Source organism: Trichechus manatus, unplaced genomic scaffold (assembly GCF_000243295.1).
Source record: "Trichechus manatus latirostris isolate Lorelei unplaced genomic scaffold, TriManLat1.0 scaffold00239, whole genome shotgun sequence".
Lineage (NCBI taxonomy): Eukaryota > Metazoa > Chordata > Mammalia > Sirenia > Trichechidae > Trichechus > Trichechus manatus.
In genome coordinates this window covers 1,663,682-1,690,820 of record NW_004444175.1, presented here as the reverse complement: position 1 = coordinate 1,690,820, position 27,139 = coordinate 1,663,682, and the positions used below count along the sequence as shown (strand labels likewise).

Sequence of the window (27,139 nt, the reverse complement as noted above, 5' to 3'; positions counted from 1 at the left end):
AAGGGGTTGTTAACCATTGTCATAGGGTAATATGTGTACTGTTTAATGAGAAACTATTTGTTCTGCAAACCTTCATCTAAGGTACAAAAAAAAAAAGAATTCTCTGTGTGAGATCAAATTGACAACAGGAACTCAAAAGGTTTTATGGGAAGCCTAGGGGACAGTGAGTTGAAGATAATGGTGATGGAATAATTTGGAAAAGGATAGTGAGGATAGCAGCAGAACTGGAAGAATGTAATTGATGTCACTGAATGGTACATGTAGAAACTTTCAAAATGGTGTAACTTTGGCTATGTATATTTTCACCAAGAAAAGGTCCTCAAGGTTGAGAAGGGAGATTGTTGACATGTCGTGGGGTTGTTAACCAACGTCATAAAACTATATGTGTACTGACTGTTTAATAAGAAACTGTTCTGTAAAACAGTCATCTAAAGTACAATAAAAAAATTTAAAAAAAAACTAATTCAAAATGGATCAAAGACCTAAATATAAAGCAAAAAACTATAAAGTTCATAGAAGAAAAAATAGGATCAACACTAGAGGCCCTAATACGCAGCATTAACAGGATACAATCCATAAGCAACAACACACAAACTCCAGAAGATAAGCTAGATAACTGGGATCTTCCAAAAATTAAACACTTAATGCTCACCAAAAGAGTAAAAAGAGAACCTACAGACTGGGAAAAAATTTTTGGACATTACAAGTCAGACAGAGGTCTAATCTCTAAAATCTACAAGAAAATCTAACACGTCTACAACAAAAAGACAAATAATCCAATTAAAAAACGGGCAAAGGAGATGAACAGACACTTCACCAAAGAAGACATTCAAGCGGCCAACAGACACATGACAAAATGCTCTAGCCGTTAGAGAAATGCACGTCAAAACCACAAGGAGATACCATCTCACCCTGGCATTACTGGCATGAATCAAAAACACTGGAAATAACAAATGTTGGAGAGGCTGTGGGCAGATCGGAAGTCTTATACACTGCTAGTGGGAATGCAACATGATACAACCATTTTGACAAACAATATGGTGCTTCCTTAGAAAGCTAGGAATAGAAATACTGTACGATAAAGCAATCCCACTCCTAGGAATATATCCCAGAGAAATAAGAGCTGTCACACGAATAGACATATGCACACTCATGCTCACTGCAGCATTGTTCACAATAGTAAAAAGATGGAAACAACCCAGATGCCCATCAACAGATGAGTGGATAAACAAAATTATGGTACATATACACAATGGAGTATTATGCAACAATAAAGAACAATGATGAATCTGTGAAGCATCTCCTAACATGGATGAAACTGGAGGACATTATGCTGAGTGAAATAAGTCAATCACAAAAAGACAAATATTGTATGAGACCTCTACTGTAAAAATTCATGAAAAGGTTTACACACAAAAAACAATCTTTGATGGTTACGAGGCATGGGAGGTGTGTGTAGGGGGGAGGTAAATACGAAATAGACAATAGATAAGTGATAACTTTGGTGAACAGTAAGACAGTACACAATACTGGGGAAGCCAGGACAACTTGTACAAGGAAAGGTCGTGGAAGCTCCATAGACACCCAAACTCCCTGAGTGACTGAATTGCTGGGCTGAGGGCTGTGGGGACCATGGTCTTGGGGAATATCTAGCTTAACTGGCATATCACAGTTTATAAAGAAAGTGTTCTACATTCTACCCTGGTGAGTAGCATCTGGGGTCTTAAAAGCCTGTGAGCAGCCATCTAAGATACTCCACTGGTCTTACCCCTTTGGGAGCACGGGAGAATGAAGAAAACAAGACACAACGGAAAGATTAGTCCAAAGGACTAATGGGTCACAACTTTCCAAGGCCTCCACCAGACTGAGTCCAGTACAACTAGATGGTGCCTGGCTACCATCGATTGCTCTGATAGGGATCACAACAGAGGGTCCTGAGAGAGCTGGAGAAAAATGTAGAACAAAATTCTAACTCACAAAAAAAGATCAGACTTACTGGCCTGACAGACTGGAGAAACCCTGAGAGCACGGCCCCCCACCAACGTCAGCTCAGTAACAAAGTTACTCCCGAGGTTCACCCTTCAGCCAAAGACTAGACAGTCCCATAAAACTAAATGAAACTAATGGGGCACAACGGCCCAGGGACAAGGACTAGAAGCCAGGAGGGGACAGGAAAGCTGGTAATAGGGAACCCAAGGTTGAGAAGGGAGAGTGTTGACATGTCGTGGGGTTGTTAACCAATGTCATAAAACAATATGTGTACTGTTTAATGAGAAACTATTTGTTTTGTAAACCTTCATCTAAAGTACAATAAAAACAAAAGAATACTCAGCCAGTAGCAGACATGAGTCTTGATACATGCTACAATATTGCTGGAGCTAGAAGACATTATACTGAGTGAAATAAGCCAATCCCAAAGGGCAAATATTGTATGACCTCACTTATATAAAAATACAAGAAAAGACAAATGTATAGAGAACAAAGTTTATTAGTGGTTACCAGGGGCGAAACGGAGGGGGAAAGCGGGAGGTTAGCTGTGATGGAAGTATCGCATTAAGGGTAGGGTTGTGCAGCTAATTATTGTAATGGCTGTCAATAAACTGTACACCTGTAAAAAGCTGAATTGTCAAAAGTTGTGTGATATATTTACAACGACAAGAAAAAAAGAAAGAGTAGCTGCTGAGGCTGATTATGTGCAACCAAAAACTTCACGGGATTTCGTTTTTTGGCTTAGAGGTTTAGGGTCATGGTTTCATGGGACATCCCAGTTAGCTGGCCTACTAACATGTTTAGTACCTATGTTCTATATCCTAGTTTGATGCCTAGCACCTGGAGTCTTAAAAGCTTGCCAGCGGCCATCTAAGGCACAACAACTGGTGTCTATTCGCCTGGGCAGATGAAGGAGAGTCAGGAACAGGAAGAGAAAATGGAATGTGTGGCTGATTGCCTCGGAACCAGTTCCGCCTCCTTTGCCACGAGAGCAGAAGAGCTGGATGGTGCCCAGCTACCATTACTGAACATATTGATCAAAGATTCTACAGAAAAATCCTGATCAAAAGAGGGTAAATGCAGAATAGAATTTCAAATTCTCATGGACTCCAGACTTCCTGGAACCATGAAGGTTGGATGAACCCCTTGAAACTACTGCCCTGAGAAATTCTTTAAACCGTAAACCAAAAATATCCCCCGAAGTCTTCTTGAAACCAAACAATAGTTTGGCTTAACTAGTAAAAAAAGGTCTGCCTTGAGTATTACGCTCTTTTTAGAACTATCAGTAGGGATCAAATTGACAATTGATAGGAACCTTGAGGAGCAGTAAATTTATGTCAATGGAGGAGGAACAACTCAGAAAAGGAGGATGAGAATGGTTACCTAACTCCAAGAATGTAATCAATGCCACTAAATGGTACATGTACAAACTGTTGGCATATGTTTTGCTGTGTATATTCTCAACAACAACAAAATAAATACAATTGTATTTTTAAAAATCTGGCACGTCATCCCTTAAATGCTTAAAAATTAGTCTTTATTTGTACATTTGGCATCTGACAAAGGTGAACCCACTTTAAACAGGTTTACTTGATAACAAAGTATCTAGAACTTAGCAAGCAATTAGGTAGGTCAGTACTATAGATCAAAACCATTATTTCGGAACCTCTGTGAAATGTGGAAAGTGATCAGCTCTAAAAGGCCAATTGGAGAAAGCAGAGGGATGGGTGCCGCAACAATGTTGAAGTACACGTCAAATACGCAGCTAAACAAACAAACCAAACCCGTTGCCGCAGAGTCGATTCCGACTCAAAGGCGGCTACTGTTTCTCTAACATCTTCACTGGAGCCCGTGGGCTCACAGCTCCGCGCCGCCCGCGGTCCGACGCCCTCTACGGCAGTGGAAGCGCACCTCCCGGGCTTCCGAGACCTGACGCCTGCTCGTGACGCTCCGGCAATACTCTGGCAGTGAGGGTTCGACCCAGCGCGCTGACGCCCGGGAGAGGGCCAATCCCAACAGCCCGGGAAGAGTGAGGAGCCTTCCATCAGCATTCGCTCACTCACCTGCTTCCGGATGTACGGCTGCCTAAGAGCGGTTCCTGCTCAGCCTCAGTTTCCAGGCTCGCCATAGTTACAGCCCCCAACCGGTGGCGTGAGGCCACCTCTCGCGACACCTCCTTCTACACTAGGCAGTCTGAAGCTGTCAAACAAGCCTGGAAGTGCGCGTGCGCGCCCGGACCCAGAAGTGGGCGGAGCGCCCCGAGGTCAGAGGCTGGGTTATGCGGAGACCAAGAGGCACGCGGCAGGGAGGGATCCGGGTCGGGGCAGCTGCTGCCCACTGGGGTTTCGTATCCCAGTCACTCGTCTTTCTCGTTTGGTCTGCGTCTCCCAGCCGTAGGGCTCGGGGCGTGTCCAAACGGCCGCCCCGCCCCGGGCTCGTCCGCCTCTCTTGGCTTAGCTCCTGCTACTTCTCACGTCCGTTCTTGAAGAGGCTGCGGGGGCAGGGAGTGCGGCACGGAGGGAACGCAAGTCCCGAGAGTCCTGGGAGCGGCGGCGCTGGGAGGCTAGGCTGGCTCCGCAGCAGGCGCCCGCCGGGCGGACAGTAAGTAAGTTGCCGACCTAGGCCTCGCTTCCCGCGCTTCTTCGCTCGCCTAGTACGTGACGGGTGGCAGGGACTCTAGGGGGATCGGGACGAGGCCGGGGACGCTGGGGTCCCAGAGCGCGGGGCGAGGCTGGAGGCGAAGTCCGGTTCCGGGGCGCGTTCGGGCGGGTCAAGTTGAGGTGGGCGTGCGGGCGATGGCTTCCCCCTATGGAAGGTGGAGGTGACCGCGCGCCCTCGCCCTCTTGCTCGGCTAACTACAAAGGCACCTTACCCGTGGCACCTTGTCAGCGTGTAGGTGGGGTTCGGCCTCTCTAACTTGCAGGACCCGCATTCAGCATCCCGCTGCGCCGGCTGCGGTCTCAGCCTTGCAAGATGCTTCTCAGAAGAGCCTGAGGTAGAAAACCGGGAGGTAGAAAAGCCACAGCACGTGCTTAGCAGTTACCAGATCTTTTCATTAAGGAAGATGACATTTTTAGAAAATACGAGTTTTTCTCAAATTTCGATGCTGTTCCTTTCCTGATGCTTCATTATTAATTTCTTACTTCTGCAACGAGTAAGCTTTAACTGTTGGTGACAGTAGTCATTATGTCGCATAATTACTGTTTTATTAGCACTAGATACATTCTCATGTGATTTCATTCGGTCATAACTGTCCTATGAGAAAAGTAAAGCAGACACATTTCTGTTTTACAGAGAACTAAGGTCCAGAGAAGTCGATAACTTATCCACAGTCACTCGGTGTGGAAGTGACAAAGCTGGGATTCAAACTCACTTCTTTTCAATAAATATTTATCAGCACTTACTCTGGGCCAGGTCCTGTACTAGGTATACGTTGTGTGTGGCATAGTATGCCATCACCTCTGATCTTTGTCTCCTTTGTAATCTTGTGTCTGTCAGGCACGTTTCACTGGTGAACAGCTAAACTTGAACTGTTTTCTGTTAGCTGAGAATTATCTTCTGATACAGACCTGACATTTGGATTCAGGTCTTGCAAATTCATCTGTAACAACTCACAAAAACACATCAGATTTCCTATAATTGATTTCAAGGTGGTACATGGGTAGAAAACTTGGTATTTTCTTGCCATAACTTTGCACAAAGCTTTGCTGTGTCGTGGTAGTCTTCTCTTTTAATCCCTGGAGTCTAGCACAGTGTGTAAAACATAGTGGGCAAAAGAACATTTAACCAATACAGCATCTAGGAGAGTGGTGTGCTCTTTGGGAAGTAGGTTGCCAGGCCTTTCTTCCAAGGTGTCTCTGAGTGGATTTGAACCACCAGCCTTTCAGTTAGTAACTGAGCACTTAACCATTTGTGCCACTCAGAGACTCCTCATATAGTTGGTATCTGTCTCAAAAGCATAAATGAAAAAAAAAAAAAAGCTACTATGTACAAGAACTTCACCCTACAAAAAAGGAGACCTAATTTTTTATCTTATAACCACTTCTAAATCACTTCTTTCAAAGAATCGTTCAAAGAGCAATGTATATATTTATATATGTTGAATGAATGCTTATCGAATTACCTCATTTCATCCCTACAACAATCCTGTGGGGTGGGAATTGTCTCAAGTTTACAGGTAAATTGAGTGCAGAGACATTAAATAACTTGTCTAGGGTCACCCAGCTAACAAGCAACAGAGCTAGAATCCAAGAAACACAGGTCTCCTGACTACCACCAGGCTTCCTGTGAGAAGAACAACAAAAGAATCTTTTCCCATATATCTTAAAAAAATATCAAAACAAGTATTTCCATTGTTATGTAAATGAAATAATTTGCTACTATGTATTAGACTAGGTCTTATTTCCCTTTTATAGGTTAAGGCTTCCTCATGGTCACAGAGCTAGTGGAGGAACCCAGGTCTTCTGACGCTGCTATTTTCCACTGCTGCCTTCAGGTGATGACTTTAGACTACAGATAAGCTCTGTGTATTATAACAATAGAAAAAAGAAAAAAAATTTTCTTAGGAACACACATGCATAGGATCCAAAGTCAACATTAAAAAATTAACTTGTTTTAAAGCCCATGGAAAAGAGGAGCTAAGTTGGAAAAGAGAGTCTTTGCTGAATGTTTCACACAAGGATGTGAGACAACCCGCCTGATGGATTTCCTTAGATGACTGCTCAGAATAGATATCCACCCCACAAAACAAATGAACACATACCTATTTTCCTGCTTTTCTCCGGTATAAGGTAAAAGGAATTAAATTCGTTAAACTAGGACAGTATATTTCAACAGTGAATATCTAAACCCTTTTTCAGCTACTTAAACTTGTATTGAAAAGAAGCGATTTAAAAGTAGTTATAAGATAAAAAAATTAGGTCTGCTTTTTTGTAGGGTGAAGTTCTTGTGCATAGTAGCTTTTTTTTTTTTTCATTTATGCCTTTGAGATAGATACCAACTATATGAGTAGTCTCTGAGTGGCACAAATGGTTAAGTGCTCGGTTACTGACTGAAAGGTTGGCAGTTCAAATCCACTCAAAGACACCTTGGAAGAAAGGCCCGGCAACCTACTTCCCAAAGAGCACAGCCATTGAGAACCCTATGGAGCACAGTTCTACTCTGAAACACACAGGGGTTGCCATAAGTTGGAATTGATGGCAACTGTTTTTTTTTTTTGTTGTTGTTTTTGGTTTTGTTTTTAATATGAGGATACGGGTCCAGAAAAAAAATTAGGGTTGAATTGCTTAAATTCTTAGGTACCAGAGTGATAGGAAATAGAAGTGCTAGATGGTGTAATAGATTTTGAGCGCCACTTTAGCAACAGAGCTCATTTCTAGAAATGACTTGGCACCATACTAGACCTATTTTTGTTTCACTTTGTTTTTCCCTTTCACTTTGGTTATATAAAAGCATAGGTGACAGTCATGTCAGTTTGGCTTGATCCATACTTCAAAAGTGGTTCCTGTTTCTGCAGAAGCTCATTGGTGTCAGTCCAGACTGATGTGGGGGCTTTATGTATCTGGCATGGCTCCAGGTTATGCCTCTTTTTTTTGGAAACTTGAGTTGTTTCTGACAACTTTGTCTTTACCGCTGGCTTGGATTATTTTCTGTCTTTGGTGGCAGTGGACACCCTGAACCCAGCCAGTCCTGCGTAGAAGGACCTACATGTTTAGAAGGTCCCAGAAACACCTGGACTTTTATATTGTTCTTAGGCTGAAATGGGATTTAAGAAGAACTGTAGGGTTGTCCGTGAGTCGGAATCGACTTGAGGAAAGTGAGTTCGGTTTTTTTTTGGATAGCGTTGTGATGGCAACGGGATGTAACCCCAAACCTGCAGAGTTCACCAGAACCAAATTTATATTGAGCTATGTGTGTCTTTGATTTGCCTTCTGTTCCTCATTGGTCAGTGGTTTACTGGCAGGTAAATATGGCAAGGAGTATGCAAGCTCTAGATTTGGAGAACTGATACTTCTGGCCTGTAATATATGGAATTCAAGTTATTTGTGAAGCTTTTCCAGTGTAGAGTTGAAAATTAGGAATGAGTAAGAAATTTAGGCGCATAATACATATATAACACTTTACAAAATATTTGAAAAATTCATTGTTTTCATATCCTTTCTGCCTCCATTGCAACCTTCTACTTCTGAATGTTTTGTCTTCCTTTATTCTTTATCTACTACTGTCCAAGAAGAATATTACAGTTTAGAAAAATGGAATGTCTCATGAACAGGTTAGTACTTTTCTTCTTACAGTAAAATATGAGTGTTCGAATTTTTTTTTTTAACTAACATGAAATCTGCCTATTGTTGATGCCATGGATATTGAAGTGATCTGCTCCTTTTCCTGTCGTTATTTAATAAATATACACCAAAAAAATGTATCAATGCCATATATTTTAACAGTTCCAGGAAGGCTTATGAAGCAGAATTATTAAAACCATGATTCATCACTCAGAATGCTCTCTGCTTAAGCTATAGAACCCCCCAGAATAGGCTTGCATATCTAAATATATCCAAAGAGTTGGCTTCATATTTGGAATGTGTAACAATAATTTAGAATTAAGGAAACACTAGTCAAGAAATTTTAACATATATATATACTTTGTGCCTGGCTCCTTTAATGTTCTACGTACACTTGATTTTAATAATTGCACTAATGTAGATAAAATATAAGGAGCCCTGGTGGCACAGTGGTTGAGTGCTCGGCTGCTAACCAAACTGTCCATGGTTCGAACCCACCAGCCTCTCTGCAGAGGGAAGATGTGGCAGTCTGCTTCCGTAAAGATTACAGCTTCGTAATCTCTGTCCATATTATTTCTGTCCTATAGGGTTGCTATGAGTCAGAATCATAGCAGCAACTGGTAGATAATGTGTATAATGAAGACAGTATTTCAGAAACCAGTTTGCCTTTTACTATTTGTTCACTGATTAAAGAACAAAATACTAAGAGGCATGGGCTTTAAGTGAATGGAAATATATAAACCTTATTTAGACAAACTTTTAAGAGCGTGTTTATATATAAACAAATGTTTATTCAGGTCTAAGGAAAGACTGCCGTATCTTTCTCCCGTGGAGAGGCTAGTGGGTTCAAACTGCTGACCTTTCAGTTCACAGCTGAACACTTAACCACTGCGCCACCAGGGCTCCTCATTCACTTATAAACAAATGTTTATTTTAGGCCTAAGGATCCCACCTCCACCCCACCCCCCACTGGGGAGGGATAAATGGTAAGAAGGTAATTGCCACCTGGTATTGAAAATCCTGAGGGTGTCAGCCCAGACATTCTGCTCAAAGAATAAGAAACACAATTGATTTCTTCCAATATGGCGAACAGTCTTTAAAGTGGCCCCCATAATCCCTGCCTTGTTCACACTTTTCTGTAACCCTCTCCTCTTGAGTGTGAGCAGCCCTGTGACTTGTCTTCTAATAGAATATGGTTGTCACTCCCATGGTTATATTAAGTTATATAAGACTGCTTCTTGCTAGCACACTCACTTTCATTCTCCTGCTGGCCTTCAAGAAGTAAGCCATAAACTGCCTATGAAGAGAGCCATGTGGAACAGAACTGTGGGCAGCTTTGAGGAGCTGAGGCTGGCCTCTGGCTGACAGACAACAAGGAAATGAATTCTGCCAATAACCTGAGTGAGTTTGGAAGTGGGTTCTACATTTAAGCTCCTAGATGAGAATGAAGCCCAGGTGACACCATGATTGTACCCAGGTGAGACCCTGGAGCAGAAAACTTAGGCAGTGCCCAGACTCCTGACCTCCAGAAATTGTAAGATAATAAATGTGTGTTTTTTTAAGCCAACAAGTTTCTGGTAATTTGTTACACGGCAATAGATAACTAATATACCCAGCTTTATTCTTCTTCAGGGATTCTTGATAAACTACTCTTAATGTTAAGAAAAAAAAGTGGGATGGAGAAAAACAAACTAGGTTCAAGAGATTTGTTCTTCATATTTAAGAGATTTGTTCTTCAAATTCTTATATTTAAAGGCTTTGGATAAGCCTTCATATATTTAAGTTATGCAATGGCCTTTTTTGAGGAGAATAATACTAGCTTTGAGTTTTGGTCTAAGGTCAATAGAATAATGAACAACAGGTAGTCCCCGACTTATGATGTATTTTTGATGAACCGCACTTATGACTATCCTTTTTATTTTATTTTTTTGTGATTTGTGTATTTTTTTATGTATGTATGTATTAAAATAGGAGCCCTAGTGATGCAGTGGTAGAAGTGCTCGGTTGTTAACCATAAGGTTGGTAGTTCAAACCCACCTGCCACTCCACGGGAGAAAGATGTGGTAGTCTGCTTCTGTAAAGATTTACAGCCTTGGAAACCCCATGGGGCAGTTCTCTGTCCTATAGGGTCGCTATGAGTTGGAATAGACTCCACAGCAGTGGGATTGGTTTTTGGTTTTATGTATTAAAATATATCTGTAAGTTTATATGTAATGTTTCCAACCCCCAAAGACAAAGATTGGATTTATAAAGACACTGATAATAAAGGCAATAATAATGAAAACGGAAAAAAAAAGCAGATATTTAACTTATTTCAGAACCCACTTATGATGGAATCATTGGAACAGAACCCCATCGTAAGTCATTCGATTGTAAGTTGGGGATTACCTGCACTTCTGCTTACTGAGAAAGTTTCAAGAAAAAAGAAAACATTAGTTTTTTTTTTTCTCTAAAAATTTTATGAAGACTATCAAATTAACCCTAAATTTTAAATTTTAAGAAGAGAAACGAAAGCATGGCTAATTAAATAGTGTTTATTTTAGATACAATACTAATTTTAGATCTATCCTATGTCATATTGAAGTCTCTTAAAATCAATATCCATATTATATTTATGCCCATTTTGAAGGATGTGGGAGCCTCGGTGGTGCAATGGTTAAGCACTCGGCTGCTAACTGAAGGGTCAGCGGTTTGAACCCACCAGCCACCCCATGGGAGAAAGATGTGGCAGTCTGCTTCCATAAAGATTACAGCCTTGGAAACCCTATGGGGCAGTTCTACTCTGTCCTATAGGGTCACTATGATTCATAACCAACTCGACAGCAAAGGTTTGGTTTTTTTATGCAGGATGTGGATAACTTAAAATTTTAATAAATATAGTGTTTTATAGTTGTATCTTTGCACTTGTGACATTATTGTGACATTTGTGACATACCTATGATTAATTTGATTTTCTACCTCAGTGGTTGGCAAACTGCAGCCATGGACCAAACTGCGTATTTTTATATGGCCTGTAAGCTAAGAAGAGTTTTTACATTTGCGCTTTATTTGATAATAGGGGACATTAACTTTTAACCCCAAACAAGAAAAAGAATTCCATTCTTCTCATTAGTAGACCTGTATTACCAAAAAATTATACTCAATTGTTATATTTTGAATTTCCTCAATAAAATTTTTCTTGAAATTAGTTTTCTCTCTTGTTATCTACGTACCTGTGTAATATCCTCTATTTTGCCTCCTTGCACTTGAAGCCTGTAATATTTACTATCTGACCCTATACAAAAAAAATTTACAGGATCCCTCCACTAGTCTATCTATAACATTGTTCTTTTGAGACACTAGGAACATTACAACAGAAACTAAAATTTTATGCTCATGTCATCTACTTAATATTTTCCTATGAGGCAGTTCTACTAAGTATTATTTTGTGTCGTTCCTGCCAGTAATTGGATATGTTCAGTACAAATTGTTCAAATTTTTTTTTTTTTTTAACTTTCAGATTAATATTCTTTCCCAACTAGGATATCTTTACAAAACATTATTCAAATATAACCAGAAACTGTCTTAAAGGCAGAATTACGGATTGAGAAGCCTAATCCTGTAATGGTGGTAATGTGTGAAACTTTTTTACTTAATAACTTGTGATCTTAAAAACTCTCAACAAAATAGGAATAGGAATAGGAATAGAAGGGAAATTCCTCAGTATAATTAAGGGCATTTATACAAAGCCAACAGCCAACATCATCCTAAATGGAGAGACTTTGAAAGCATTCCCCTTGAGAACAGAAACCAGACAAGGCTGCCCTTTATCACCACTCTTCTTCAACATTGTGCTGGAGGTTCTAGCCAGAGCAGTTAGGCAAGAAAAAGAAACAAAGGGCATCCAAATTGGGAAGAAGTCAAAGTATCTCTATTTGCAGATGATATGATGTTATACATAGAAAACCCCAGAGAATCCACAAGAAAACTACTGGAAATAATTGAAGATTTCAACAAAGTTTCAGGATACAAGATAAACATACAAAAATCAATTGGATTCCCTTACACCAACAAAGAGAACCTCGAAGAGGAAATCACCAAATCAATACCATTTACAATAGCTCTCAAGAAGATAAAATACTTAGGAATAAATCTAACCAGAGACGTAAAAGATCTATACAATGAAAACTACAAGACACTACTGCAAGAAGCCAAAAGAAACCTGCATAAGTGGAAAAACATACCTTGCTCATGGATAGGTAGACTCAACATTGTGAAAATGTCAGTTCTACCCAAAGTAATTTACAGATACAATGCAATCCCAATCCAAATTCCACCAGCATTTTTTAATGAGATGGAGAAACAAATCACCAGTTTCATATGGAAAAGGAAGAGGCCCCGAATAAAGCATTACTCAAGAAGAAGAACAAAGTGGGAGGCCTCACACTACCTGATTTTAGAACCTATTATACCACCCCCGTAGTCAAAACAGCCTGGTACTGGTACAACCACAGATACATAGGCCACTGGAACAGAATTGAGAATCCAGACATAAATTCATCCACTTATGAGCAGCTGATGTTTGACAAAGGCCCAAAGTCTGTTAATTGGGGAAAAGACAGTCTCTTTAACAAATGGTGCTGGCATAACTGGATATCTATCGGCAAAAAACTGAAACGACCCATTCCTCACACCATGCACAAAAACTAACTCAGAATGGATCAACGATCTAAATATAAAATCGAAAACAATAAAGATCATGGAAGAAAAAATAGGGACAATGCTGGGAGCCCTAATACATGGCATAAACACATTACGAACCTTAAGTGACAATGCACAAGCACGAGAAGAGACCAGATAAATGGGAGCTCCTAAAAGTCAAACACTTATGCTCATCAAAAGACTTCACCAAAAGAGTCAAAAGACAACCTACAGGCTGGGAAAAAAATTTTGGCTACAACAAATCCGATCAGCATCTAATCTCTAAAATCTACAAGATACTGCAAAACCTCAACAACAAAAAGAGAAATAACCCAATTAAAAAATGGGCAAAGGATATGAACAGGCACTTCACCAGAGAAGATATTCAGGTGGCTAACAGACAAATGAAGAAATGCTCATAATCATTAGCCATTAAGATCAAAACTGTAATGAGATACCATCTCACCCCAACAAGGCTAGCATTAATCCAAAAAACACAAAACAGTAAGTGCTGGAGAGGTTGTGGAGAGACTGGAACACTTATACACTGTTGGTGGGAATGTAAAATGGTATAACCACTTTGGAAATCAATTTGGCGCATCCTTGAAAAGCTAGAAATAGAAGTACCATATGATCCAGCTATCCCACTCCTAGGAATATATCCTAGAGAAACAAGAGCCGTCACACGAATAGATATATGCACACCCATGTTCATCGCAGCACTGTTCACAATAGCCAAAAGATGGAAGCAATCTAAGTGCCTATCGATGGACGAATGGATAAACAAACTATGGTATATCCACACAATGGAATATTACACAACGATAAAGAACAATGAGGAAGCTGTGAAACATCATATAACTTGGTGGAAGTTAGAACTTATTATGCTGAGTGAATTTAGTCAGTCACAGCAGGACAAATACTGTATAAGACCCCTATTATAAGAACTCAAGAAAAGGTTTAAACACCGAAGAAAACATTATTTGATAGTTACAAGGGTGGGGAGTGAGTGGGAGGGTTATTTACTAACTAGATAGTAGACAAGAATTATCTTAGGTGAAGGGAAGGACAGAACTCACTACAGGGGAAGGCAGCACAACTGGACTAAACCAAAGGTAAGAAGTTTCCTGAATACAATCAAATACTTTGAGGGATAGAGTAGGAGGGGTAGGGGTCTGGGGACCATGCTTTCAGGGGAGATCTAGGTCAATTGGCATAACAAAGCTTATTAAAACGTTCTGCATCCTATTTTGCTGAATGATGTCTGGGATCTTAAAATCTTGTAAGCGGCCATCTAAGATGCATCAATTGGTCCCAACCACCTGGAATAAAGGAGAATGAAGAACACCAAAGACACAAGGAAAGTAGTAGCCCGAGAGACAGAAAGGGCCACATAAACTAGAGACTTCATCAGCCTGAGACCAGAAGAACTAGATGGTACCTGGCTACCACCAATGACTGCCCTGACAGGGAACACAACAGAGAGTCCCGGATGGAGCAGGAGAAAGGTGGGGTGCAGAACTCAAATTCTAGTAAGAAGACCAGACTTAATGGTCTGACTGAGACTGGAGGTACCCCGGAAAGCATGGCCCCTTGATTCTCTATCAGCCCAGAACTAAAACAGTTTCTGAGGCCAACTCTTCAGACAAGGATTGGACTGGACTGTGGGACGTAAAGTGATACTCGTGAGGAGTGTGCTTCTTAGCTCAAGTAGATACAAGAGACTAAACGGGCAGCTTCTGTCCAGAGATGAGATGGGGAGGCAGAGAGGGTTAGGAGCTGGTTGAATGGACATGGGGAATCGGGTGGAAAGGAGGAGTGTGCTGTGACAGTATACGGAGAGCAGTTAGAGTCACATAACAATGTATGTAATAAATTTTTGTATGGGAAAAAAAATATGACTGGGGAAGAGCTGCCTCCTCAATGTAGTGTTGACATTAATGATGTGGCTGGAGTTAAGCTTTCAGGACCTTCATTTGTTGATGTGGCACGACTCAAAATGAGAAGAAACAGCTGCAAACATCCATTAATAATTGGAATGTGGAATGTAAGAAGTATGAATCTAGGAAAATTGGAAGTCGTCGGAAATGAAATGGAATGCATAAATATCGATATCCTAGACATTAGTGAGCTGAACTGGACTGGTATTGGCCATTTTGAATCAGACAATCATATGGTTTACTATGCTAGGAATGACAAATTTAAGAGGAATGGCGCTGCATTCATTGTCAAAAAGAACATGTCAGGATCTGTCCTGAAGTACAATGCTGTCAGGGTTGGAAAATATCCACATGCCTACAAGGAAGACCAGTTAATATGACTGTTATTCAGATTTATGCACCAACCACTAAGGCCAAAGATGAATAAATGGAAGATTTTTTTTTATCAATTCCTGCAGTCTGAAATTGATTGAACATGAAGTCAGGTTGCATTGATAATTACTGGTGATTGGAATGTGAAAGTTGGAAACAGAATGATCGGTAGCTGGAAAATATGGCCTTGGTGATAGAAACGATGCTGGAGATTGCATGATAGAATTTTACAAGACCAGTGACTTCTTCATTGCAAATACCTTTTTTCAACAACATAAATGGCAACTGTACACGTGGACCTCACCAGATGGAATACACAGGCATCAAATTGACTACATCTGTGGAAAGAGATGATGTAAAAGCTCAGTATCATCAGTCAGAACAAGGCCAGGGGCTGACTGCGGAACAGACCATCAATTGCTCATATGTAAGTTCAAGTTGAAGCTGAAGAAAATTTGAAGAAATCCATGAGAGCCAAAGTAGAACCTTGAGTATATCCCACTTCAATTTAGAGACCATCTCAGGAATAGATTTGACGAATTGAACACTAATGACCGAAGACCAGACGAGTTGTGAAATGATGTCAAAGACATCATACATGAGGAAAGCAAGAGGTCATTAAAAAAATAGGAAAGAAAGAAAAGACCAAAATGGATGTCAGAAGAGACTTTGAAAGTTGCTCTTGAACGTAGAGTAGCTAAAGTGAATGGAAGAAACGATGAAGTAAAAGAGCTGAACAGAAATTTCAAAGGGCGGCTCGAGAAGACAGAGTAAAGTATAATGAGATGTGCAAAGACCTGGAATTAGAAAACCAAAAGGTAAGATCACACTTGACATTTCTTTAAGTGAAAGAACTGAAGAAAAAATTCAAGCCTCGAGTTGCGACACTGAAGGATTCTATGGGCAAAATACTGAATGACGCAGGAAGCATCAAAATAAGATGGAAAGAATACACAGGGCCACTGTACCAAAAAGAATTGGTTGACGTTCAGTCAATTCAGAAGGTAGCATATGATCAAGAACCATTGGTACTGAAGGAAGAAGTTCAAGCTGCAGTGAAGACATTGGCAAAAAACAAGGCTTCAGGAATTGACGGAATACCAATTGAGATGTTTCAGCAAATGGATGCAGCGCTGAAAGTGCTCACTAGATTATGCCAAAAAATTTGGAAGACAGCTACCTGGCCAGCTGACTGGAAAAAAAAACCCCAAAACCAAACCCGTTGTTGTTGAGTTGATTCCGACTCATAGCGACACTGTAGGACAGAGTAAAACTGCCCCATAGGGTTTCCAAGGAGCGGATGGTGGATTTGAACTGTGTGCCTTTTGGTTAGCAGCCGAACTCTTAACCACTGTGCCACAAAGACTTCAAAGAGATCCATGTTTACGCCTATTCCAAAGAAAGGTGATCCAACTGAATGCAGAAATTACTGAACAATATCATTAATATCACATGCAAGTAAAATTTTGCTGAAGATCATTCAAAAGCGATTACAGCAGTACATTGACAGGGAACTGCCAGAAATTCAAGCCAGAAATTAGAAGAGGACATGGAAGGAGGGGTGTCATTGCTGATGTCAGACGGATCCTGGCTGAAAGCAGAGAATACCAGAAAGATGTTTACGTGTGTTTTATTGACTTTGCAGAGGCGTTCAACTGTGTGGATCATAACAAATTATGGATAACATCGTGAAAAATGGGAATTCCGGAACACTTAATTGTGTTCGTGAGGAACCTGTACATAGACAACGAGGCAGTCTTTTGAACAGAACAAGAGGATACTGTGTGGTTTAAAGTCAGAAAAGATGTGTGTCGGGGTTGTATCCTTTCAACTGCATTCTGAGCAAATAATCCAAGAAGCTGGACTATGTAAAGAAGAATGGGGCATCAGGATTGGAGGAAGACTCATTAACAGTCTACATTATGCAGATGACACAACCTTCCTTGCTGAAAGTGAAGAGGACTTGAAGCACTTACTGATGAAAATCAAAGACTATAGCCTTCAGTATGGATTACATAAAGTAAAGTAAACATAAAGTAAACAAACATTCTCACAACTGGACCAATAAGCAACATCATGATAAATGGAGAGAAAAGATTGAAGTTGTCAATGATTTCATTTTACTTGAATCCACAACACCCGTGGAAGAAGCAGTTAAGAAATCAAAAGAAGCATTGCATTGGGCAAATCTGCTGCAAAAGACCTCTTTAAAGTGTTAAAAAGCAAAGATGTCACCTTGAGAACTAAGGTGTGCCTGACCCAAGCCATGGTGTTTTCATTTGCCTCATATGAATGCGAAAGCTGAACAATGACAAGGAAGACTGAAGAAGAATTGACACTTTTGAGTTGTGTTGCTGAAGAAAATTGAATATATTCTTTTGGCAGTTTGTTCTGCCAGAAGATCGAACAAATCTGTCTTGCAAGAATTACAGCGAGCATGCTTCTTAGAAGCGAGGATGACGAGGCTTCGTTTCACATGCTTTGGACATGTTATCAGGAGGGACCAGTCCCTGGAGAAGGACATCATGCTTGGTAAAGTGGAGGGTCATCAAAAAAGAGGAAGACCCTCAGCGAGATGGATTGACACAGTAGCTTCAACAGTGGCCTCAAGCATGAGAACGATCATGAGGATGCCACAAGACTAGGCAGTGTTTCATTCTGTTGTACATAAAGTTGCTGTTAGTCTGAACCAACTCAATGGTACCTATCAAAAACAACAACAGTAATGTTTTGAAAAGAATCCTTTTTTCTGACCAGTAGGTCTCAACAATGGGCTTAAAATATTCAGTAAGCCATGTTGTAAAGAGATGTGCTGTCATCCAAGCTTTGTTCCATTCGTAGAGCACAGGCAGAGTAGATGTAGCATAATTCTTAAGGGCCCTAGGATTTTTGGAGTGGTAAATGCATACTGGCTTCAACTTAAAGTCACCAACTGCATTAGCCCCTATCAAGAGAGTCAGCCTGTCCTTTGAAGCTTTGAAGCCAGGGATTGACTTCTCTCTAGCTATGAAAGTACTAGATGGCATCTTCTTCCAATATAAGGCCATTGTATCTACATTGAAAATCTGTTGTTTAGTGTAGCCACCTTCATCAATTAGTTTGGTCTTCTGAATAACTTACTGCAGCTTCTGTATCAGCACTTGCAGCTTCACCTTGCACTTCTTTGTTATAGAGATGGCTTCTTTCCTTAAAACTCATAAGCCAACCTCTGCTAGCTTTTCTGCAGCTTCCTCACCTCTCTCAGCCTTCATAGAATTGCAGATAGGGCCTTGCTCTGAATTAGGCTTTGGCTTAAGCAAATGTTGTGGCTGGTTTGATCTTCTTTCTAGACCACTAAAACTTTGTCCATATCAGCAATAAGGCTCTTTTGCTTGCTTATCATTTGTATGTTCACTGGGGTAACACTTTTAATTTCCTTCAAAAACTTTTCCTTTGTATTTGCAACTTGCCTAACTCTCTGGCTCAACAGGCCTAGCTTTTGGTCTATATTGGCTTTCCACATGCCTTCCTCACTAAGCTTAATCATTTCTAACTTTTGATTTAAAGTGAGATATGTGATTGTTCCTTTCACTTGAACACTTAGAGGTCATTGTAGGGTTATTAATTGGCCTAATTTCAGTATTGCCATGCCTTAGGGAATAAGGAGGGCCAAGGAGAGGGAGAGAGAGGGCAGAACAGCCAGTCAGTGGGGTAGTCAGAACACACACATTCATCGATTAAGTTCGCCATCTTAGATGGGTACAATTCATGGTGCCCCAAAACAGTTACAGTAGTATCAAAGATCACTGATCATAGATCATCATAACAGATATAATAATGAAAAATTTGAAATATTGTGAGAATTACCAAAATATGACACACAGACGCAAAGTGAGCGTATGCTGTTGGAAAAGTGGTGCCGATAGACTTGCTTGATGCAGGGTTGCCACAAACCTTCAATTTGTAAAATATGTAGTATCTGTGAAGTGCAATAAAGTGAAGCGCAATAAAATGAGGTATATCCGTATCCAGAATATATAAAGAACTGCAATGCAGCAACAAAAGACAAACACCCAATCAAATAATGGCCAAAGGACTTGAAGAGACGTTTCACCAAAGAAGATATACAAATTGCCAGTAAGCACATGAAAAGATGCTCAATGTCATTAGTCATTAAGGAAATGTAAATGAAAACCACAATGAGATATCACTTAACCCCGACTAGGGTAACTATTACCAGAAAATTGGAAAACCGCAAGTGTTGGTGAGGATGTGGAGAAATTGGAACTCTTATCCATTGCTGGTAAGATTGTAAAATGGTGCAGCTGCTACGCAAAACATTTTGGCAATTCCTCAAATAGTTAAACATAGAATTACCATATGACCCAGTGATTCCACTCCTAGATTTATATTGAAAAGACGTGAAAGTAGGGACTCAAACAGATACTTGTACACCCATGTTCTTTGCAGCATTTTGCACAGTTGCAAAAAGGTAGACGTAACCCAGTCATCCATCAACAGATGAATGGATAAATAAAATGTGGTATATACATATGTTATGCATTGAATTGTGTCTTCCAAAAACTTATATTGAAGTCCTAAGCCCTGTACCTGTAAATATGACCCTGAATAAGGGTTTCATTTGTATGTTAATGAGGCTATAACCTCATTTGAGAGGGGGGGGGTCCTAAACCTAATCCGTTCTGAGTTGTATCTTATATAAAGGGAAAACAACACAAAAATAGGCATACACACAGGAGGAGGAGACCATGTGAGGAACTGTCTATGAGCTAAGGAATGTCAAGGAACACCTGGGGCCACCAACCTGAGGCTTCCCTATAAATGATGTCCTGCCTCCAAAACTGTGAGACAATAAACTTCTGTTCTTTAAAGACACCGACTTGTGGTATTTTTTGTTATGGCAGCAGTAGGAAACTAAGAAAACATACAATGGAATATTATTCAGCCATAAAGAGAAATAAAGTTCTGGCACATGCCATGACATTGGCAAGTCAGACACAAAAGGACAAATATTGTGTGAACCCACTTATATGTAATATCTAGAATAGACATAAGCCTAGAGATCAAAGTTTATGAGTTGTTACCAGGGCATGGTGGAAGGTGTGGGGGGGGGTAGTTATTCCTTAAGGGGGTGCTGAGTTTCTGTTAAGACTGATGAAAAATTTGGAAACGGTGATGGTTGCACAGCATGGTGAATGTAACTAGTGTCACTGGATTGTACATATAAAAATGGTTGAAATGGCAAATGTTTTGTCATAGATATTTTACCAAATAAAAATTTTAAAAAGAAGACAAAAAGTAATTGAATAATACATGGAAATTGGGGGGAATATGGTATTTAATACTGTACTCTGTATCTATATTACCTAACAAGTATATGATGAAGGAAATGCTTATTCTTGGTCCTAACAGTTGTGAGAAGCAGTATGCCTGACTTGGTTTTCCTGACCCAGTCATAAAAACAACTTAAAGTGCCAGCCCAGTTGATGATGGGTTAGATTGTACACCTATGCAAACAAAGAAGAGCATTAAGTTAGACTTGTAATTTGTTAAAAATCAAAGAGCAAAAATACAATACATAAGTGGTGATTACAAAAAAAAAACATTTGATGCAATGGGTAAGTACTTATTAAAGCTTAATGTTGGAAATGCAAATTTCCAGTTTCTCTTATCTAAGTAGAATAAACTCTAGACCTGAAGTAGGTATTGTGCACAAATCAAAACTATAGCATTCAATTTAAAAAGACAGAGGTAGATATTTAAAAAATTAGGAATCTGTGGAAAAGATAAGTGGTATACAAGTGTTTAACTATTTTCATTCACTGTAGTGTAATTTGAAAAAACAGTTGCCTTCAAGTCACTTCTGACTCATGGTGACCCCGTGTGTGTCAGAGTAGATCTGTGCTCCATAGGGTTTTCTGTGGCTATTTTTTTGGCAGCAGACCACCAGGCCTTTCTTCCATGGTACCTGTAAGTGAACTTGAACCTCCAGCCTTTTAGTTAGCAGTCAAGCGCATTAACTGTTTGTGCCACTAACTGGATTATCAGTGTTTGTGCCACCCAGGGACTCCTGTAGTGTAGTAGAGAGGAAGTGTAATATACTAGCAAAGATCCTTGAGCCCTGTGCCTAGGATTAAATCTTGGCTCTGCCTACACTAGCCTTGTGACCTTGGGTAAATAAATCACCTACCCTGTGCCTCAGTTTCTGCACCCATAAAACTGGGATAATAGATTCTACTTCAGAAAGTTGTTAGAAGGCTTAAATGAGAACGTGTGTGTGTGTGTGTGTGTGTGTGTGTGTGTGTATTTAAAAATAGTGCCTGGTGCCTGGCAGATAACATAGTACTGTACATTGAAATCTGTTTTTCTGGGTCTCGCAAGTTTTCTGCCTTTGACAGAGTACAGTCTTACTATTCTGTCGCTCGTTTTAGTGGAAAATATTTGAGTTTTCCTCCTCAGACAGGTTTCCGCCTTATGCAGGTTCCAGTTTTCACAGATTTTACTGTACTACCTAAGTATTAGCCGTTACTGCCTCCATCAGACTGAGTCCAGCACAACTAGATGGTGCCTGGCTACCACCCCCGACTTCTCTGACAGGGATCACAATAGAGGGTCTCGGACAAGGCTGGAGGAAAATGTAGAACAAAATTCTAAAACTCACAAGAAAAAAAAAAAGACCAGACTTACTGGTCTGACAGAGACTGGAGAAACCCCAAGAGCATGTCCCCCAGGACACCTTTTAACTCAGTAATGAAGTCACTCCTGAGGTTCACCCTTCAGCCAAAGATTAGACGGGCCCATAAAACCAAACAAGAGTAGGTGGGCACACCAGCCCAGGGGCAAGGACGAGAAGGCAGAAGGGGACAGGAAAGTTGATAATGGGAACCTGAAGTCGAGAAGGGGAGAGTGTTGATGTGTTGTGGGGTTAGCAACCAATGCCACAAAACGATATGTGTATTGTTTAATGAGAACCTAGTTTGCTCTGTATACCTTCATCTAGAGTACAATAAAAAAAAAATACATATTAGCCACTACTATTGTTAACCAACAAATAATTGGCTACTTACTGTCAGTCACTGTGCTGAGGATAAGATCTTGCCCTAGAGAAATTTAGTAAATTTAGTGAAACTCAAGGTTCTACTTCTCTACTTATATCTTGGTTCTTTTTTTCCATATCTCTTATCTTATTCCCAAGACAGTAAATTCAAAGTTTATAGTTTACTGTCAATCTTTAAACTGATCTGATATTTAAAGAAATGGTTAGAAAGTTGACTTGCAGCATTGATAAAAATAAAATATTTTAAAGCCATTTAAAATTTTGTTTCATAGATGTTTGATTACTACTAATGGGTGTGAGCAAGTTAGATGTTTTATACCGGAGACTTCTCCTCACAAAACTTTTTATCAGAGGATGGGGAAGGCCAGAGGATCTCAAAAGGTAAGCTTTTTTTTTATGAATACTTGTTCTGATTTTTTTGTTTTATTTAATATTTAAAATTTTATTTCAGTTATAAAATCTTTTACTTTCAATTAGATTATCCTGCAAATAAAGCATTAAACTATGTAAAAATAAATTCTTTTTCCCTTTTGTCTTTTTATTTATTTCTCTTTAAGTTTTAGCACATATAATCATAAGTTGGACTATTTTTAAATAATTCAGATTTTAAAACAAAAAGCTCTCAGAAATGTCAACTGGATTTTTAATTTCAAATATTAAGCTGATTAGAGTTGCATATAATTTCCAGAGACTAAGTTTTCTTTAGTAACCTGAATATGTAATGGCTATAAAACTGGGACACACTAGTATTCATGGGAAAATCTAGACCTAAAAAGATGAATTTTCAGGATTGGTCCCGTTAATTTTGAGTATTATATGTGTTAATTACTTTCTGAACAGTGTTATTTCCCACAATTCTCTGAGGAAAAGGATCCAGTTTGGGTGGGGGGGGAGCCTAATATTTTTTCATTAGTGATTAAAATTAAATTTTAACATGACTTATAAACTGCGTTTGCTAATTTTTATCATTTTTCATCAGTCTCAATATAATGGGCATAAAAGGTGAATTTTTTCTCCTTTCCTATGATAGACTGTTTGAATTCAGAAAGCTGATTGGAAATCGAGAAAGATGCCAGCATCTGGTTTCAAGTGATTATCCAGTTTACATTGATAAGGTATTCAAAAGAAAGAAATGCAATTATGGAAATTCTGGTTAAACAAATATATGGCAAAAATAGATTGAATGTTGGAGTAAAATAGCAATAAACCTTAAAACATGAGTATACATCAGAGAGATGCAAATCAAAACCACAACGAAATACCACTTCACTCCCTCTAGGATGGCTATGATTAAAAAAAAGAAAACAAAATAACAAATGTTAGCGAGAACGTGAGGAAATTGGAAGGAACCCTTACCCATTGCTAGTGGGAATGCAAACTGGTACAGACGTTGTAGAAAATAGTGTGGCGGTTCCTCAAAAAATTAAAAATAGAACTACTGTATGACCTGGCAATTCCACTCCTAGGTATATACCCAAAAGACTTGGAAGCAGAGACTCAGAAAGAGACTTGTACACCAATGTTCATTGCAGCTGTATTCACAATAGCCAAAAGTAGAAACAATCTAAATGCTCACCAACAGATGAATAGATAAGCAAAACGTGGTACATACATACAATGAAATACTACTCAGCCAGTAGGAGAAATGAAGTGCCTGGGGTCTTAAAAGCTTCCAAGCAGCCATCCAAGGCACAATTGCTCTCTATTCACCTGAGCAACAGAGGAAGAAGGAGAGTCAAGAATAGAAAGAAGAAATGGAATGTGTGGTTAATTGCCTCCATGAACAACTGCCTCCTTTACCATGAGACCAGAATAACTAGATGATGCCCGGCTACCATTACTAAACATTTTGATCAAAGATTCCATAGCAAAATCCTGATCAAAAGGGGGAAAATGCAGAACAGAATTTCAAATTATTATGGACTCTAGACTTTCTGGAGCCATGGAGGCTGGATGAACCTCTGAAACTGTTGCCCTGAGATAATCTTGAAACCTTAAACCAAAAATATCCCCTGAAGTTATCTTAAAATCGAACAGTAGTTCAGCTTAACTAGTAAAAAAAAAAAAAAAAAAAGGCCTGCCTTGAGCATTATGCTCTTTTAGGAGCTATATATAGGGCATCAAACTGACAACTGCAACTTGAAAGATTAGATATGAACCTTAGGGGGAAGTGAGTTTATGTTAATGATGGAGGAACAACTTACAAAAGGAGGGCAAGAATGGTCGCAGGACTCAAACAATGTAATCAGTGTCACTAAATCGTACGTGTAGAAACTGTTGAATTGGTGTTTGTTTTTCTGTGTATATTCCCATCATCAACAACAACAAAATAAATAAAACTTAGAAAAAAATTTATAAACTTAAAAAATGAAAAAAAATGAGTGTAGTATGAATTTCCCATTTAATATTTAAATAATGCCATTTGTATCCTGAATGGATGCTTGTAATAACTGTGTTCATGTATGTTTGGGAACATATAGTTAGTATTTACCTAAATACAAGAAAGTACTTAGAACTGAATCTTTCTGAACCTCATTTTGTATCTTAAGCTGAAAACCAAAAAAACCCAACCCATTGCTGTCGATTCGATTCTGACTCATACTGACCTGATAGGACAGAGTAGAACCGCCTTGTAGGATTTTTAAGGCTGTAAATCTTTATGGAAGCAGATTGCCACATCTTTCTCCTGTAGAGCAGCTGATGTGTTTGAACAGCCAACCTTCTGGTTAGCAGCTGAGCCACCAGGGTTAACCACTGTGCCACCGGGGTTCCTCTCTCTTTAGGCTCAGGAGAGTTAAATTATTCAACATAACAGAAGATTTGTTAATATTAAAGGAGAATAATCTAGTTAGTGGGGGCAAATGGTAAATGCTTGGCTGCTAACCGAAAGGTTGGTGGTTTGAATTCACCCATAGGCACCTCACAAGAAAGGTCTGGCAGTCTTTTTCCCAAAAAAATCAGTTGTTGAAAACCCTATGGTTAAAAAAGAAAGAAAAGAAAACCCTATGGAGCGCGGATCTACTCTGACACACACAGGATCATCATGAATCAGAATATACTCCACAATAACTGGTTTGATTTCTTTCTTTTCTTTTTTTTTAAATCTAGTTAGAGAGTCACCACATGAAGAGTTACTTGCAAAATAATGTATAAATTTTAAAACTATAAGAGGCATAAACCAAAAAAAAACCAAATAACCAAACCCGCTGCCGTCGAGTTGATTCTGACTCATAGTGACCCTATAGGACAGAGTAGAACAGCCCCATAACGTTTCCACGGAGCGGCTGGTAGAATCAAACTGCCCACATTTTGGTAGCTGTGCCACCAAAGGCTCCTTAAGAGGCATAAAAGTGGCTAAAATGGAAAGACTTCTTGGATTAAAAATTTAGTATTATACAGATGTTAGACATTTTGGGCATTTTTAAAAATGCAATGAAATCCCAATCAGAATATTCAGTTTAGAATTTCATAAAAGGATCTTAAAGTTGTTTTGGGAAAATATATGAAAGTATAATCAGATCAGGAATACTCTGAAAAAGAAAGTGGTAGGGAAAGACTAGTTCAGTCATTTATCAATAGATAGTATAAAACTGCAGTTATGAACACAGCATGATGTTGGTGCAGAAATAAAAGATAAGCTAATAAAACCAAATATGGAAATTTAGCACATGATAAAGTACCCTTTTAAGTCAGTTGCAAAAATATGGATTATTCAATAAATGGTGTTGACACAACTAGCTAGTAATTTGGGTTAAAAAAAAAGCTAGATGTACACATCATCCACAGATGTTTAGTTTTGTTTCTGATTTTGATAAATATATCTGGTGTTTTATTGCTAATTTAATTTTGATTATTTATTTTAAAGAAATAACTATTTGAGAGGAAAGTAAGTTTAGGTATTGAATGTTAGCAAATGCCATTTCTATATATGTAAATATCTCATTTTTCTTTCTTTAATCTATTGACATGATTCATTATTACATCAACTAATTGCCTGATATTGAGCCATTCTAACCTATTAATGTCAACTCTTATTTGATTGTGGCAATTATTTTGTAATTTGTTTATAAGTTGTTCTTATGATTTTTTTATATTGTTGCATATTGTCGAATTCTTCTAACTAGTATTTCATTTTGTGTTATTGCATCTCAGTGTATAAGTGAGATTCATTTGTAGTTTATTTTCCCAACTAGACCGTAGTAAGGAATGTAGAAGGAAAAGAAATGCATGTGGGGAAGAGGCATGTAAGCATCTATAATAGACCAAGATATCTTAGTCTACATGCATACATCTTGATTTTGCTTTTCTTTTAGATTGAGGAGCAGTCAGACTGTAAGATCCTAGATGGACACTTTGTTTCCCCCATGGCACATTATGTGCCTGATATCATGCCAGTTGAGTCTGTTATTGCAAGGTAAGAATTTTTGTTCAGAAAATGAATTAAAGTAATAAGTTATTTATGTTCATTTAAAAATATATTAATACCAGTTCCATGTTATTTCATATTATCTTAAAAAAGAACCAAACCCATTGCCGTCAATGATTTCTGACTCTTATTAACCCTATAGGACAGAATAGAACTCCCCCATAGGGTTTCAAAAGCTGTTATCTTTACAGAAGCAGACTGCCACATCTTTCTTCCACAGATTGGCTGGTGAGTTTGAACCACTAACCTTTAGGTTAGCAGCTGAGTGCTTAACCACTTCACCACCAGGACTCCTTTCCAAAGTACTTAGCAGGCTTAAACTATTGAAAAGGCAGAATTACAAGATATTTCTTCTAAGAACATATAGTAGTGTATGTGCAAGGATGTTCATTGA

General features: G+C 39.1%; 2 protein-coding genes across 5 annotated transcripts in view; one reads left to right on the top strand and one right to left on the bottom strand.

Moving 5' to 3' along the window:
• The window catches only part of MFSD8 (major facilitator superfamily domain containing 8), a 72,823-nt gene extending 68,644 nt beyond the window's left edge, over positions 1-4,179 (bottom strand). The window contains exon 1 of the mRNA XM_004389276.3: positions 4,053-4,179. Within this exon, the coding sequence (XP_004389333.2) occupies positions 4,053-4,117 (65 nt within the window). The 5' untranslated portion in view covers positions 4,118-4,179. The remainder of the gene's footprint in view (positions 1-4,052) is intronic.
• Positions 4,180-4,365: 186 nt separating this feature from the next.
• The window catches only part of ABHD18 (abhydrolase domain containing 18), a 63,465-nt gene continuing 40,691 nt past the window's right edge, over positions 4,366-27,139 (top strand). Inside the window, exons 1-4 of one of the 4 annotated variants that reach the window (XM_023743154.1) lie at positions 4,366-4,590; positions 22,592-22,700; positions 23,350-23,434; positions 26,633-26,733. In XM_023743154.1, coding sequence (XP_023598922.1) covers positions 22,609-22,700; positions 23,350-23,434; positions 26,633-26,733 — 278 coding nt within the window. In that variant the 5' untranslated portion in view covers positions 4,366-4,590; positions 22,592-22,608. Of the gene's footprint in view, positions 4,595-7,329; positions 8,261-9,166; positions 9,672-22,591; positions 22,701-23,349; positions 23,435-26,632; positions 26,734-27,139 lie in introns of those variants that run through there. The other 3 variants (XM_012559375.2, XM_023743157.1, XM_023743155.1) reach the window with 3 other exon arrangements.